At 42.7% G+C, this 17,401-nt stretch overlaps 1 protein-coding gene and 1 pseudogene across 1 annotated transcript in view; one reads left to right on the top strand and one right to left on the bottom strand.

Annotated features, from left to right (window-relative positions):
• GALNT12 (polypeptide N-acetylgalactosaminyltransferase 12) overlaps window positions 1-17,401 on the top strand; it is a 57,541-nt gene that overhangs the window by 21,060 nt on the left and 19,080 nt on the right. Inside the window, exons 4-5 of the mRNA XM_061589022.1 lie at window positions 1,563-1,748; window positions 12,270-12,387. Of these exons, the coding sequence (XP_061445006.1) occupies window positions 1,563-1,748; window positions 12,270-12,387 (304 nt within the window). The remainder of the gene's footprint in view (window positions 1-1,562; window positions 1,749-12,269; window positions 12,388-17,401) is intronic.
• LOC133375883 (5S ribosomal RNA) lies at window positions 5,548-5,668 on the bottom strand (annotated as a pseudogene).

Here is a 17,401-nt window from a genome sequence, read left to right as displayed (position 1 = left end):
AAGACTTAGGAATAAGATGCTCGGAAGCAGTTAGATAAGCTTTTTTCATTTTTATTTTTTGCACCTTTAGGTTCTACATCAGCCTTTCCCAACCAGTGTGCCCTCAGATGTTGTTGGAACTCAATTCCCATCTTTCCTGACCATTGGCAATGCTGGCGGAGGCTGATGGTAGTTGTGGTCCAACAACATCTGGAGGCACATTGGTTGGGAAAGGCTGTTCTACATATTGTCTCTACTACAAAGAGAATCAATCTGGACTTTTAATGTAATGGCTTTACTTTTTTAAAAAAAAAATTAACATTATGATGCAGATAAAAGGTTTTCTGTTCAACCCAACTTTGATGTGGTTTGATGCAGAGGGAAACCATTTTTACCTCTAAAATCTCCATGGATTGTTTACTTGTTGCACATGGGCTATTATTAATGGGAATCAAAGGGACAAAAAGAGATCACTCTCCAGTTCTGTTATGGTGACTATAAAAAGTCTAGAAATCTCTAGCTGTTAATTAGAGTGCTTAATTTCCCTTTTACAGAGCACAAATGTGAAACTCGGTGCTTCAGCCTCACCTGCAGTTCACTGAAGTTATTGTGCACTTTGTTTAAGCTAACTGATAGCTCATTGATTATTCAAGCATACTGCTGATTAGGCTTATGGTACTTACATAGAAAACTGCCTTATAATGAGTCAGACCATTGCTCCATCTACCTTGGTATTGTCTGCACAGAGTAATAGCAGCTCTCTAGAGTTTCAGGCAAGGAACATTTCCAACCCTTCCTGGAGATGCTAGGGACTGAATGTGAGACCTTCTGCATGCAAAGCAAATGCCCTTCCCCTTGAGCTACAGCCCTTCCACATATAGATACTACTGGCATCTAGATAGTTACATTTCATTAGGCTAAAGCCAGATTCTTAAACTGTGAGGCAAAATCCACCAGTAGATCTTGAGACACTTGCAGGAGTTTAGGGGGCAGCAGTTTAAGTTAGAACTTCAGAGTAAGTTGCTAATGTCAGAACACAAATGGCAGATGGGGCTCATTCCCTTCTCTCTTGCTTGCTTAAGACATTATGTGGTAACTCTGCAACCAGAAGCTGGAGGAAGGAGATGCCTAATTGTGTTTTGGTGTTATTGCTTAGAGCAACTGGGCAAAAGAGTAAAGGTGATAGGGGTGAGGATAAAGAGTGAACACTCCTGATAAAAGAATTCTTAATATTCCTTTGCCTCCATCCATAGATTATTGTACTACCAGTGGGCTGCACATGCTCAGTTATTTTGGAAACCTCTACACATTCACCCATAAAACAAGTTGATCCTGGGTTAAGGGAATGAGCAGAAGGCAGAATATGCTTAGGAAGGGGGGTTGTCTTCAAGAAGTTTGAGAAAAGTTGAGCCAGTTTAAGTTTACACACACTCTCGCTCTCTTTCTCTCTCTCAGAATGGAAAATAATAGACAATTTTACCTATTTAAATTATGTATACTCTAGTTTTCTTCCATAATGTTCTTTGACATTTCATGTTTCTGCCAATGTTGTGCAAATATTATTTCTTTATAAACTTACTTAGAATTAAAGAAGAGCCATCAGCTGTTGTCTGCCCTGTGATTGATGTGATTGACTGGAACACTTTTGAATATTTGGGAAATGCTGGGGAGCCACAGATTGGCGGGTTTGACTGGAGACTGGTCTTCACTTGGCATGTAGTGCCAGAGAGGGAGCAAAAACAGAGGAGATCCAAGGCTGATGTCATCAGGTCAGGCTGTTTTCTACTTTGCTTGAAATACAAGTAATAAACCTATTGGGCTGAATAAATGGTACATTGTAATTATGTTCTGTATAATGTTTTATTTTGAAACACAGAAACTCAAAATCAATTATTGTAAGGTGACATTGGTTTTATGTTGGGAAATGTTGTTTGCATAAGTATTCAACCCCTGTGCTGTGGAAGCTCCCAGTTTACACAGATGAAAGAAATTGCCCTATCAAGGACACAGTTACCTTACCATTGGCCTCTACCTGTGAACCATTAAAGTTGCTGCCACATTGTCAGGATAAAAAACCCACTGTTGAAAGATCACAGGTCAGGTTGTGGATCTGAAGGAAAATGAAGACCAAAGAGCATTCTACAGGAGTGAGAGATAATGTAATAGAAATGCATAGATTAGGAGGAGGGTACAAAGTAATACTGAAGTGTTTGGATATCCCAGTGAGCACAGTGGGATCAATAATCAGGAATTGGAAGCTGCATCACACCACCCAGGCACTGCCAAGAAAAGGCCATTCCTCAAAACTCAGCGCTCGAACAAGAAGGAGATTTGTGAGAGAAACCACAGAGAGGCCAACAATCACTTTGAAGGAGCTACAGAGTTCAGTGGCTGGGAGTGGAGTAATGGTGCACCCTGTCAGCCATATCAAGAGCTCTGTAACACAGGCCTGTATGGGAGGGTGGTAAGAAAGAAGCCGTTACTCAAAAAGGACCATCTGAAAGCATGTCTGGAGTTTGCCAGAAAGCATGAGAGTGCCGCAGCTGCGATGTGGGAAAAGGTTTTGTGGTCAGATGAGACCAAGATAGAGCTTTTTGGCCAAAACTCAAAGCACTATATGTGGCACAAACATTTTATGCCATGATAAAGTTTGTTAGTCTTTAAGGTGCTACAAGATTCTTTGTTGTTAATTGGCATTAGGTTCTGGGATTGTTTGGGTGGGAGGAAGGGGGCTTCTCATGCTGCATTTTCTGATCCTACCTCATTGTCATTTTGGAGATTGTGGGATGGAAATAATGCACGTATAGTTGGGAAAACGGATTAATTTAGAGTAATGTGAGTACACAGTAACATTCTTGACAACCGTTTATTAAATTAATAAATCTCTTCAAAATCTTTTGCACTTATGAGAATACTGTCTGAGGGGCTTTGGATAGGGCTTTTATATACTACATGCAGATAATTTTTTATGACACTACAACTGTCATAGCTTCCCTGTAAGGGACTCTGGGTGAGATTCCGTTTTCTTTCTGTCTAATCACATACTATACCTTTCAAACCTTGTAGGTCCCCAAGATAGCTTACATAAAACAGGAAAATAAAATCAAATACATTTAAAATGGTTAAAAATGTCCATTTAAAACTATCGGTTAAAGGCCACTGAACACAACAATCCACCAAATTAGGCGTATCAGAGTTCCATTTAAGTTAATGAGACATAAAGCATGCATGTTTACTTAGAGGTAAAAGTATACACTGGATTGCAGCCTTAAGCTCTTAATTGTGTGCTTAAGTAGTATCTTATTTTATTGAGGCTTAGGTGCACCACACTGTACTCTCACTGTCTCAAGAAATATAAAACTACAGGCAGTGGAATGCATTACTTCTTCCAGATCTCTAAAGACAAAGGGGCTGATGCCTACTTCTTTTTAAGAGAGACTTGTTTTGTTTTTCAGTTTGACATCCCTTGTGGAATCAGGAAAGCTATGTTTTTCCAATAGGATTCTTTTTTGACTAACATTATCTAACTACAAGTACTTCTGTTGATTTCTTCTCAAAGTATTAAGAGTGGTTGCATTGTAATGAAGGTAGTGGTCAGAGTTCCTAGTGAAAATTCGGAATTGTTAAATATTTTATTTATTTATTTATTTATTAGATTGAAATCCTGTTTCTCAACAACAGTCCCAAAACAGCTTCTTTATAAAATACAATGGCTGCACCAAGACACACAGGCTGGAATTCTCCATTGCAAGCCAATCTTGGAACTGGCAATTTGTCTACCAGGTTTCACATAGAAATACTGTGTTTTTTCATAGGAGTTAGTGTAACTGAGAACAAAAGTTGCTTGCCTTGAAGAAGCAGTTTGGAAAGTTTCAGTGAGCTTGTTTCTTGAAAAGGGCATTTATCCATAAGCAGATCTACTTGTGAGTAAGTATGCTAGCCTGTCAGGTCAAGTAGCAAGCTTGTTAAGTGATAGTGTTTGCTTGCTATGTTTGTTCAAACATTTCAATGACTATGGGGCGGGGGTGTGAGTATTCTAGCAACAAAATCTGTAAGTACAGCCATAGTCAATGACTCCATCTAGCAGGTAGTGTTGACTGTAACATCTAAACTGCTGCTGCTGTTGCCGCTGCCGCCGCTACTACTACTGCTGTTGTGTGTATGTTAGTTAGTTGCTTTTCCTCACAAAAGTGACCCCGAGGGACTACCATTAAAACAAATTAAAATAAACACAACCAGTAAAAAACTAAAAATATGTCTATACAGATAAAAGACCGGTCTACAGATCCTTGGCCACAAATGCCTGAAACCTTTCAAATTAAGGGCCAAAACCCTGGACAATGGAAAGTAGTTGCCTGGAGACTAAAATAGATAAAGATGGCACCAAGCATGCCTCCCTGGGGATAGCATTCTAAAAGCAGGGGACGTTACTGAAAAGGCCTGTTCTGTGTTGCCACCCTTTGGACCTCCCTTGGAGGGGGCACTTGAAGAAGGGCCTCGGGAGATGATTGCAGGGTCTGAGTCAGTTCATGTGGAGAGGGGCTGTTATTGAGATATTGGGGTCCTGAGGTGTATAAGGCTATATAGGTCAAAACCAGGACTCTGAATTGAGCCCAGAAACTAATTGGTAGCCAGTGCATGCATGCCAGAATTGGTGTTATATGTGTAGACCAACCTGCCCTGGTCAGCGAATCTGGCTGCTGGATTCTGCACCAGCAGCAGTTTCTGAACCATCTTCAAAGGCAGCCTCACGTATAACATATTGCAATAGTGTAACCTAGAGGTTACCAGAGCATAGACAACAGATGTTAGGCTGTCCCTGTCCAGATAGGGGTGCAGCTGGGCCACCAGTTGAAGCTGATGCGAGGCACTCTGCTCCACCAAGGCCACTTGAGCCTGAAGTGACAGTAATGAATCCAGAAGTACCACAAGCTGCATATCTGCTCCTTCAGAGAGAGTGTAACCCCATCCAGAGCAGGCTACATCCTTCCACAACAGCTATATTGTTTTAATTAGTTTGAGCATAGTGAAACACTTACTAGAGAGGGGGAGAATGTCATGAAACTACATGAAAAAGTGATGAAGTCCATGACATCAAACTAGTTACTATCCTTGTAACCATTCAATACTAACAGAAGATTATAACTCATTCTAGCATTTCTGAGGTGAGTGATTATCCTTAAAAGTGGTATTTCCTTATTGGGATGATGAATTGCTGAATACAATTGCTGCTATTGGAAACTGTTTTGTTAATAATCCCTTACAGGTGGTGGGCTAAGATTTCTTTCTGCCTTTCTTTATTGTAATTTAGCCTATAGTTCTTGTTTTCTGTGCAACCTTAGTAAAGCTTCTTGTGAATGATATCTCTCATCTTTTCGCAGTAATCATTTGTTCTCAAAATAGTCAGGGCAGATACAGTGGAAACTGGATCTGCATATACAGTATAGATTGTCATATGCCTTCAGGTTGATTACGACTTCTGGCAACCCTATGAATCTTTTTTGGATATATTCATAGGATTTTCATAGTAAGAGGTATTCAGAGGTGGTTTACCATTGCCTTCCTCCAAGACTACAACACCTGGTATTCCCAGGCAGCTCCCATCCAAGTACTAACCAGGCCTTATTACCCTGCTTAGCTTCTGAGATCAGACAAGATTGGGCGTGTTCAGGGTAGTATGGCCGTAGGCACAGTATAGATAATGAAGAATAATTTAGAGTTTAAAATTAAGATGACAAGCTTTACAGATAATATGTTAAATTTAGCAGAACCAGTTAAATTATTATAAAAAATTAAAAGTATTATTAAAGAATAGGATTTGGTTTCCGGATACAAGATAAATGAATCAAACCCAGAATTTGTTGATGTTCATTTAGAAAAGCAGCAGAGGATTTTCATTCAGCAATTATTTGAAAATTAGTGGTCTTAACAAACTTAAAACATTGGGATTGTTCTTTCCTCCAATATAAATTAAGAGAGTTAAATCACACATCTGTAGTTAATAAAAGGAGGTTAGATTTTCAGTCTTGGAAACAGCATAATGTGTCGTGATTTGAGAGAATACCTCTAGTTAAGCTGTTAATAGTTTCCAAATTTATTTATTTATTTCAAAAGCTTCCACATGCTTGTGTTTTGAATCTTGTTTTACATTGTAGATCAAAAAAGAAAGGAGGTTTTAGTATGAAGTGGTATAATTCTAGGCTTTGGCAGATTGGATTAAATATGAAGGAAATACGGTTTGGCTAGCCCATCAGCAAAAACTTTTTAGTATATCTTAGATATCTTCCATGGGCTAGTCATAACAAAATAAAATTGGGAGTTTCAGAAATCCACTAGTTACACTAGTTAAGGCTCTTTAAAAAATAAAATAAAACTAAGCTCAGCCATCTCTGTGGTATTTGTTTTGATACTGGCAAGGCCGGCCCTCTTCGTGTGAATGCACAGGGTTGAGGGTTCTTGCTTTCTCCTTCACCTGTATCTACCCAGAGTCCTTGTATGTTGAATGTTAGGTTACCTAAACTCACAGGTTATGAACAGCAGTCATCAGAAGGTGGACAGATGATAGAGGAGACCCCACTCAAGGATTCCTCAGTCTTGGGATGTACCAGAAATTTTCTGTTTGAGAGTCAGACTTAAGATAGCAGAATAATCATTATAGCATATGCTATTTATTCATATCTTGCACACTACAACTAATAAAATACATTCTAGGTGGCTTTAGCCAACATTGCAGAAACAGAAAAATAGGAATACATATCAGCAAGAAAGAAGTTGCTAGATATCCATTTAACATCAAAGTATAAGACTTTGAAGGCACATCTTAGATAAAATAGGTTACGATAGATAAAAAGACTGAGTTAAACTCTTAAGTCATATTACAGAGCCAAAGTTACAAAGTACGTGGAAATATCTGTCATAATACATCACCCATCAGATGTCATGGATCAAATGGATGGATGGTTCTCCTGCATTCTCTTTGACCCTCACTCCAGCCAGAGTGGAGGGTAATGAGTGCTGTAAAACCTGGCCTTTGTATCAAAGAGGGGGCATGTTCCTGTGGCCTTATCAGTTGCTGCTTTTTCGGTGCTCTTCATGAAGCCTTCTTCGAGTTGTTATCTAGACTCTCCTCATGTAATTTATATCAACAACTAGTTTGTGTAACGTTACCATATAAGGGGCTTCATTGTTGATGCAACAGAGTGTTGGCTGCCTAGACTTCCTCATCACTTTGTACTTTGCCTCATAGTAAAACTTTGCTTTGTTCAGAAGGGAGGGCAAGAAGCCCATTTTTAAACTGAACCTTTTTCACTCTTTGGCTCTTATGCATCAATAAGCTGTAAGCTAAGCAGATGGAGGCTGTTTTGGCAATATTTTATACACATTTTAAGCTAACATTTGGGCTGGCCCATTACACCCTTCTCCTTTGTGGCATCTCATATGCGTATCTTCCTCCTCGTCAGTGGCGTCAGTAGGGTTGGTGTCACCCAGTGCAGTAACTCCTTGGCGAGCCCCCAAATGTTCTGTTGAGTGCATGCGCGCGCACAAGGCCAGCCACCCATGCCCCTGGGAGGGTGTGCGCCGGAGGGGCACCCAGCCGGAGAAGCAGGCCTGGGAATGCTGGCGTGCCTCCCTCGCCCCGCCAATGCTGCTCCCCGTTTCGCCTGCCCGCCTGCCTCCAAAGGAGGAGTTGACTGCTCTGATGCCGACCTGGAGCGCTTCTCGGCTCCTTTGCTGGGCAACAGCGCGGGCACCCTGCCACGCGATGGGGCGGCTCTGGGTGTCACCCCTCTCATAGTGTCACCCGGGTGCAGTCCGCACTCCCCGCACCCCGCTAGTGACGCCACTGCTCCTCGTATGTATTTGTCATGTGCTACTTTGTGTTTAGGTAACAAGTGAAAACTGGTTTTTGTCCAGTGAAGTAGTGGCATTGGATCAATCTTGATTCTTGTGCTGGTTTGTTATATGGATATGGTTTGTTTTTACATTTTTTGAAAAAATGCTGATTGCTTTATTATTTTATGTTAATACTGTTTTAGTTTGATGTTGCAAGCCACTTGGGAAATGGTAGAATATCAGGGTAGAAGTAAATTAAATAAACAAAGGAAACAAATAAACTTGAAAATACGTTGAAAATACGTTTGATATCTAAATTATTTAACATGCACATTACTCTATCTTTCTGTTGTTTAGAATTGATTGGTTTTCTCATCCTTTCTTTAGTGGGGTAGAATAAACAATTATTCCCCCTCTTCTTTTCAAGATCCTTTAAAAAACATTTGAAACCACCAACCTATTCTCGCTTCCCACAAATCTTACATAGGAAGCTGCCTTATGTTAGGCCATAGATCCATCTAGGTCAGTATTGTCTACACTGACTGGCAATGGCTGTCCAGGGTTTCAGGCAGGGTTCTCTCCCAGCCCTACCTAGAGATGGCGGGGATTCAACTGGGACCTTCAGTATGCAAAGCAGATGTTCTACCACTAAGCTTCCACTTCCTTCTTTCTTTTTGGCTGAGCATTTGCTTCAACTTTCCTAATCTGATCTGTAGCTCTCTGAAACCTTGAGAACTGTTCTCGAACTCATGTACCCAGAATTGTTTTCATTTTTAGTAAAGACCAAAACAAATAGGCTTTGATTACTTCAGCTGCCTCTTTATCCTCCCTGTGCCTTCTTTTGTATTGAGAAACATATCCAGTGTTTTCTTTGTTTTCCATTTCCTTTTCTAACATGTTTAATACAAAGCCTTTTGTATTGGTTCTGTTTTTGTCTATCTGCAATTCATTTGTGTCTTCTTTTTTTTCTGGTTGAGGACGAAATGCTAACCCCGCTTACCTGGGAGTAAGCCATACTTAATTCAAAAGAATTTACTTCTGAGTAGGCATGGTTAAGATTGTGCTATAAGTCCTGTTCTAGGAGCTAATGTGGTGTAGTGGTGAGAGGGTTGGACTAGGACCAAATCCTAGGTTCAAATCTCCACTCAGACAAAGCTCAGCTTGGGCTAATCATTTTCTCTCAGCCTAATTTGCTCACAGGGTTATTGTGAAGGTTTATTAGTTGTCAATATCCAAATGTATATGCCAGCTTTTATATAATAAAAAGCAGCTTACAAAGCAAAACATAAAGACAATACATTGTGATAAAAACAAATAATTATGGGGGATAAAATGGAGGACATCTATACCATTCTAGTTTCATGTTCTAACTTAGATGTGTTTTATGAGTATAATCTGGCCTTCTATACACTTCTGCACTTTTCATTTTGGATCTTTCACATTATTTTAAAAGAGTATCTCTATTGGTTTTCTGTTATTTTCACCCTTATGCTTAAATGGGTTTGGTGTCTTGTGTTTCCAGTTTGATCTCCAAAAATTGCCAGCCATTCTGGGTACAGTACTGCCTGTATATCAGGGTTGGGAAACCCTTTTCAGCCCCAAGGGCCACAGTACCTTAAAGGAGGGTTGCCAACCGTACTCTTTTAAGAGTGCATGTACTCTTTTTGAGATGGTGCAACAGCATACTCTTACTTTTCACTTATCGAAGCCAAATGTACTCTTTTTGAAATGACAAAATGATGGTAACCCTACCTTAAGGGCAACCTTCCAGGAGTTGCCTACCCATGGTGGGTGTGGCCAGACATGCACCATCCTCCATCCAGGCAAGCAAGAGGTATGATCATGATTCAAGGACTCATTCCAGCCTCATAAAATCACTAGGGGAGGATTCAAGGCCACTGAGGGGTGTTCCTGAGGGGGAAATGTCCTGAGGAGCCACATTTGGCCCCTAGACCAGAGGGTCCCCACCTTTGCTGGAGGTGAACTGTAAATGTGCTTTGTTTACAGTGCAATCCTAACCATATCTACTCTGCCACCAGGCAGCATGCTTCTGAAAACCAGTTGCCGGAAGCCTCAGGAGGGGAGAGTGTTCTTGCACTCGGGTCCTGCTTGCAGGCTTCCCCCAGGCACCTGGTTGGCCACTGTGAGAACAGGATGCTGGACTAGATGGGCCACTGGCCTGATCCAGCAGGCTCTTCTTATGTTCTTAGAAGTAAGTCCTACTGAATTTAGTAGGACTTTCTCCCAGGTAAATGGGGTTAGGATTACAACCATAATCTTTCTAGTTTGTCTGGAGGATAGTTAGAATTTAAGTAATATTTATTATATTTCATGTGTCTGTCAGCTCTGTACCTTGCCTTGAACTCTTACCTTTTTAAAACATTACATAATATGGATTGGACCTCAGTGGATGACTGAAGAAACTCTTAAAATGGTTAAGGACAGAAGGAAAGCAACATGGTAAGAACCCTAAATGCAATAATACAGCAACTAATACGTAGGGACAAAGAGAACTATTACAATCATTATTGTATAGAAATAGAAGAAGACAACAAAATGGGAAGAACGAGCTCTTTTTCAAAAGATTAGAGAAATTAAAGGGAAATTTAAACCAAGAGTAGGGATGTTGAATATAATCAACAGGGGAACACAGTGACTGACCGAGATGAAATAAAAGGAAGATGGAAGCAATACACTGAAGAACTCTGTAGCAGGGATACAAGGATGACAGATTCATTCATGGAGGGACTGTATGATGAAGAACCAGAAATTTTAGAATGTGAGGTGAAAGCTGCTCTTAAAATACTTGGAAGAAACAAATCACCAAGAACAGATGGCATACCGATAGAGTTGCTACCAGCTATTGAGACTGAATCTGTCCAAATTTTAACAAAAACTTGTCAACAAATATGGAAAACTAAACAATATACATCCCAATTCCCAGGAAAGGAGATCCTAAGGAATGCAAGTAAAGTAATGCTCAAGATTCTACAACAAAGGCTCTTACCATATATGGAGCAAGAAATGCCAGATGTCCAAGCTGGATTCAGAAAGGGAAGAGGTACCAGAGATCATATCACAAACTTAAGTTGGATAATGGAACGGACCAAGAAATTTCACAAGGAAATCACCCTGTGCTTTATAGATGACAGCAAAGCCTTTGACTGTGCAGATCATGAAAACTATGGAATGTTTTAAAAGAAATGGGGGTGCCACAGCGTCTGATTGTCCTGATGCGCAACCTATACTCTGGACAAGAGGCTACTATAAAGACAGAATATGGAGAAACCGATTGGTTCCCCATCAGAAACGGTGTGAGACAGGGTTATTTTTTATCACCCTACTTGTTTAATCTATACACAGAACGTATCATATGAAAAGTGGGATTGGACCAAGATGGAGGAGGTATGAAAACTGGAGGGAGAAATACCAATAATGTAAGATATGCAGATGATAGTATACTACTAGCAGAAACCAGTAATGATTTGAAACAACTGCTGATGAAAGTTAGAGGAAAGTGCAAAAGCAGGACTACAGCTGAATGTCAAGAAGACTAAAGTAATGACAACAGAAGATTTATGTAACTTTAAAGTTGACAGTGAGGACATTGAACTTGTCAAGGATTATCAATACCTCGGCACGGTCATTAACCAAAAGGGAGACAGTAGTCAAGAAATCAGAAGGCTAGGACTGGGGAGGGCAGCTATGAAAGAACTAGAAGAGGTCCTCAAATGCAGGATCATTCAGACCATGGTGTTCTCAATCTCTAGATGTGAAAGTTGGACAGTGAAAAAAGCGGAGCTTTGCGCATACCATGCACTGCAAAAAAGACCAATAATTGGGTGTTAGAACAGATTAAACCAGAACTATCACTAGAAGCTACAATGATGAAACTAAGGTTATCATAGTTTGGAGACATAATGAGAAGACCTGATTCACTAGAAAAGACAGTAATGCTGGGAAAAACAGAAGGGAGTAGAAAAAGAGGAAGGCCAAACAAGAGATGGATTGATTCCAATCCATAAAGGAAGCCACAGACCTGAACTTACAAGATCTGAACAGGATGGTTCATGACAGATGCTGTTGGAGGTCACTGATTCATAGGGTTGCCAGAAGTCGTAGTCGTCTTGAAGGCACATAACAACAATGTAGATTTATTAGCCTAGTACTAATCATGCAGCTAAGAGGGATTAATCATGGATAACTGCATGGAGGCAGAATACAATCTATCACAACATTTTTTGTAATCAAAGGTTGCCTTTCCTAGAGAATGGTAATATCCCCCTCCCCGTTTTCTTGGTAAGATACAAATAAGTTGCATTCTGGGCCATAGAATTTTTTAAAAAGAAGATTACTGTTAAAATTATGACACTGAGATGTTGAGCCACATGATGCTGCTTAATTGTTTCAGGACAACAATGTGTTAGGTCATGCTGGTGTTACTTTCCCTCTTGTAGGTCTCCAACTATGGCTGGTGGACTCTTTGCAGTCAGTAAGAATTACTTTAGCTATCTTGGCTCTTATGACACAGGAATGGAAGTCTGGGGAGGGGAAAACCTTGAATTTTCATTTCGGGTAAGTGATGTTATTGGACATTTTGCCCTGAAACAGTCCCCTCTGCCCCTGCCTCATTCGGTTCCCTATGTCTCCTGCATGAATATGCAAGTCCAAGCATAGGCTAAGTTGTTAATAAAATAAGTCCTTACTAATGCTATCATGAATACAAAGTTTAGTTCAAGTTATTTATTATTATTATTAGATTTATATCGTGTCCTTCCTCCCAGTAGGAGCCCAGGGCGCTCCGAGGATGATCGGACATGGGTTAGAGCGGCTGCAGCGGCCTACCATGTGGCAATAAGGGCAGCCTCTATTGCATCCGCAGAGTGCTGTCCCAGGAGGCTGTTCCAAGTGGTCCGAAGCCTGGTCGGTCCAGTTGCTTCGGAACCGATGGGACATTCTAAGACCTCCTGTGATGAGTTTGCAAAGCACTTTGCAGATAAAATCGATGATCTAAAGAGTACGATTCCGCACACTGTGGATACAGTGAGTGAGTGAGAGTCGGCCAGTGGTTTTCCGGTGATGTAGGATCGGTTCCAGCTTCTTCCTTCTGATAAAGTGGACAAGGTGCATGCATCCGTAAGGCCAACCACCTGCCTACTCAATCCATGCCCATCGTGGTTCATTATGAACTGCAAGAATAGACTGGGCAAGGGGGGCAAGGCGGTGGTAAATGCATCCTTGGAAGAGGGCGTGATGCCATCAGCTCCCAAGGAGGCAGTAATAAAACCAATCTTAAAGAAGCCCTCCTTGGATCCCCATGATTTGAACAACTTTCTCCCAATCTCAAACTTACCATTCTTGAGTAAGGCGGTTGAGCGGGTGGTGGCAAAGCAGTTGCAAGCACACTTGGAGGAAGCGGATTATCTGGATCCATTTCAGTCGGGCTTCAGGGCTGGATATGGGACTGAAACAGCCTTGGTCGCCTTGGTGGATGATATGAGGAGAGCGTTGGATAGGGGTGAATGTACCTTCCTCGTCCTCCTGGATCTCTCAGTGGCCTTTGATACCGTTGACCACGGTATCCTTTTGGACCGATTGGAGGGGTTAGGCATAGGGGGCACTGTTTTGCAGTGGTTCCGTTCCTTCCTTTCTGATAGGTACCAAAGAGTAGCACTGGGGGATGACGTTTCGGACCCTTGGTCTCTCACCTGTGGGGTGCTGCAGGGCTCCATCCTCTCCCCGATGCTACTTAACATCTATACAAAGCCACTGGGGGCTACCATCAGGAGATTTGGGCTGCAGTGTCACCAATATGCGGATGACACGCAGCTCTATCTCTCATTTAAAACTTTACCAAGGTTGGCTGTAGAAACTCTGTCCAAGTGCCTGGAGTCGGTGAGTGCCTGGATGGGAAGGAATAAGCTGAAACTGAACCCTGACAAAACCGAGGTACTGTTCGTGGGAGACAAGGGAAGGTTAAGGGACTTGGACCTGGTGCTAAATGGGGTACAACTGCCCCTAAAAGACCAGGTTCACAGTCTTGGGGTCGTTCTTGACTCCCAACTGTCCATGGAAGCTCAGGTTTCGGCTGTGAGCCGGGCAGCACGCCTCCAGCATCATCAGCTATGCCGCCTAACAAGATCGGCCTCAAAAGACCTCTATCCCATCAGTCAAAACAGCTAGACTGGTGAGGACTAGAGAAAGGGCCATTACAATTGTGGCCCCCACCCTATGGAACTCCCTTCCAAATGATCTCCACCAGGCCCCCTCTACAATGAGTTTCCGCCGGGCCGTGAAGACCTGACTCTTCAGGCAGGCCTTTGGGGTGGGCTAGATTTTAACATCATTGCTTTTAGATTTTAACATTATTGTATTGATGTGTCATTTTGTGCTATTTTGCTTATTTTGTACGTCGCCCAGAGTGACTGGTTAGCCAGACAGATGGGCGACAAAGCAAGCAAGCAAGCAAGCAAGCAAGCAAGCAAATAAATAAATAAATAAATAAATAAAACAGAAGCACTAAAAACACTCTAAAACATTATAAAAACAAACTAAAATATATTAAAACAAAGCATCCTTTAAAACATATTAAAACAAATCTTATTTAAAAACATCTTTTTTTAAAAAAGCTTTAAAAAGGTATTAAAAAGCAATTCCAACATATATGCAGACTGGGATAAGGTCTCTACTTAAAAGGCTTGTTGAAAGAGGAAGGTCTTCAATAGGCACCGAAAAGATAACAGAAATGGCATCTCTCTAATATTTAAGGAGAGGGAATTCCAAAGGGTAGGTGCCACTACAATAAAGGTTCTTAAACAGTTTCAGTTGTCCAGAACAGACAGAGCAATCCAACTCATTGAAAGCCAGCGGAAGGGGTGCCAGCGGAAGAGGAGCCTCCAGGCTGGCTGAAAGCAGGCTCAACTAGGAGCTACATGCGGGAACTGGGAAGTAAAAGCTGGCTCTCAGGAATACCCCTACCAGGGAGTAACCACTTTCCATAGACCTCCATTGTAATTATTTTCTTAAACCTACCTTTTCCTAGCGTAACTTTGGCCTGAATCAGGACCTACAGAAGCACTCAGAACACGAGTAGAGTGTGGCCTAAGTCCTCCCCCATGGCTGCTCCTCCAACATGCCCCAGAACGCCCCTTTTGGGGGTCCTTCCATTGGCTCCCATTCTGCCAGGCTGGGCTTCCCCTGCAGACCCCCACCTGAGTTGGCAGAGTCCTTGCTCCAACATGGCTGAGCTGAGAGACTTCTGCCAGCAGAGCCTGGTGGTACCCGGCTAAGCTGGGACCCTGCTGGCACCCGGCTAAGCCGGGACCCTGCTGGCTCAGTCAGAGGTCCACCATATCCAGCTCCCCTCAGCCAGATGTAAATGACGGTTAGATTGCACCTAAATATCAGTTAGATTGCGCCCTAAGCAATCATAACAACATCCATGTTTTGTAGTCCAACACACTGATGGATAACTGGTGATCCACCAGCCTGATATAGCTAGAGAAGCACCTTTATTTGACTCATGCCAGTCCTACCAAATCTTAATCAAGGTAAAATATTGCTCATTGTGTCCCTCATACAAAAGATATTTTCCCCAGTGATGGACATACTTATACTTAAAGTCAATGAGACATAAATGCAACAAGCTTTCTTTGGAATGAGGTGTCTGGGTTTTGTGTGCAATGTAACGTCTAGCCCAAAATGCATATGATCCATAACTGCAAAGTTCTTTCTTCTAGGTAGTGCCACATTTTATTATCAAGCTTGTGGCAGGGAGTGTTTTGGGAAGTTGAATCTACATCTAGCTATTTGAAATAAAAGCAGTACTGTAATACTTCAATCTAATACTCTAATGGAGTCTTAGACCCTTCGGAGGCCCACTGTGAATTGTTTGCAAGGCACTTTGAGGGTAAAGTTGCTCGCCTCTGTAGCAGTCTTGATGCCCCATCCACATCTACTGTGGTCCCTAATGAAGTGTCCAGTGCAACGTCTTGGGAACGGTTTCAGTTGATGCGGCCTGATGATGTGGACAAGGTGCTTGCGATGATGCGGCCAGCAACGTGTCCTCTCGACCCTTGCCCTTCTTGGGTTATTAAAGCTTGCCGAGGGGGTCTGACCGAGTGGATCCAGGGTGTGGTCAACACATCATTGCGGGAGGGAGTGGTTCCAGCCAACTTGAAAGAGGAGGTGATCCGACCGCTCCTGAAAAAGCCCACCCTGGACCCATTGGTTTGTGACAACTACCGACCGGTTGTAAATACTCCCTTCTTAGAGAAGGTGATTGAGAGGGTTGTGGCGCAGCAACTGCAAGTACTCTTGGATGAAACAGATTATCTTGACCCATCCCAGTCTGGGTTCAGGCCTGGTTATGGGACTGAATTGACCTTGGTCGCCCTGATGGATTACCTTCATTGGGAGAAGGACAGGGGGAGTGCGACCCTGTTATTCTTACTTGATCTCTCAGCGGCTTTTGATACCATTGACCATGGTATCCTGGGCTGACTTGGTGAGCTGGGTATTGGAGGCACTGTTTTACAGTGGTTCTGATCCTATCTGCAAGGTCGCTCTCAGAGAATAGCATTGAGTAACTGTCTTTCGGCCCCCTGGCAGCTGTGCTGTGGGGTGCCACAGGGTACCATCTTGTCCCCCATGCTGTTTAACATCTATATGAAGCCCTTGGGAGCAGTCGTCAGGAGCTTTGGGGCGAGGTGTCAGCAGTATGCTGATGATACCCAGCTCTATTTCTCCGTGACATCTGAATCGGGAGAAGCCGTGCAAGCCCTGGACCACTGCCTGGACTCGGTGGTGGGTTGGATGAGGGCCAATAAACTGAGTCTGAATCCTAGCAAGATGGAGGCGCTGTGGGTGGGTGGTTCCCAAGTTTGGATAATTGGTCAGTTGCCTGCTTTGGATGGGGTTGTACTCCCTCTGAAAGAGCTGGTCCGTAGTCTGGGAGTGCTCCTGGATCCATCTTTGTCGCTAGAGGCCCAGGTGACCTCAGTGGCTAGGGGTGCCTTTTACTAGCTTCGGCCGGTGGGACAGCTGCGGCCGTTTCTGGACCGGGATAGCCTGACCACTGTTGTCCACACACTGGTATCCTCCAGGCTGGATTACTGTAATGTGCTCTATGTGGGGCTGCCCTTGAGGTTGGTCCGGAAGCTGCAGCTGGTGCAAAATGCGGGGGCGAGACTGCGCACTGGGGCAGGGTATTTTTTTATTTTTTTTATTTAAAGCCATTTTTACCCCACTCCTTAGCCAAAAAGGCTCCCAGAGTGGCTTACAAAATATTAATAAAAACGACGAGCAAGAGACTCCCTGCCCGCAGGCTTATAGTCTAAAGGACACGACTAGGAAGAAAAAAGGTGTCATCTACTCCAGCCTGTCCCTCAACTGGCACCCTCCAGATATTTTGCTGCATCGGGGCTGATGGGAATTGCTGTCCAAAACTTCTGGAGGGCGCCAGGTTGAGAAAGACTGGTATCTCCAACATGTCACTCTGCTGCTGAAAGAATTGCACTGGCTGCCCATTTGCTACTGGGCTAAGTTCTAGGTTCTAGTTTTGGTGTACAAAGCCCTATACAGCTCGGGA

The sequence above is a fragment of the Rhineura floridana genome, chromosome 1 (assembly GCF_030035675.1).
Source record: "Rhineura floridana isolate rRhiFlo1 chromosome 1, rRhiFlo1.hap2, whole genome shotgun sequence".
Classification (NCBI taxonomy): domain Eukaryota; kingdom Metazoa; phylum Chordata; class Lepidosauria; order Squamata; family Rhineuridae; genus Rhineura; species Rhineura floridana.
This window is presented reverse-complemented; position numbering and strand designations above follow the sequence as displayed.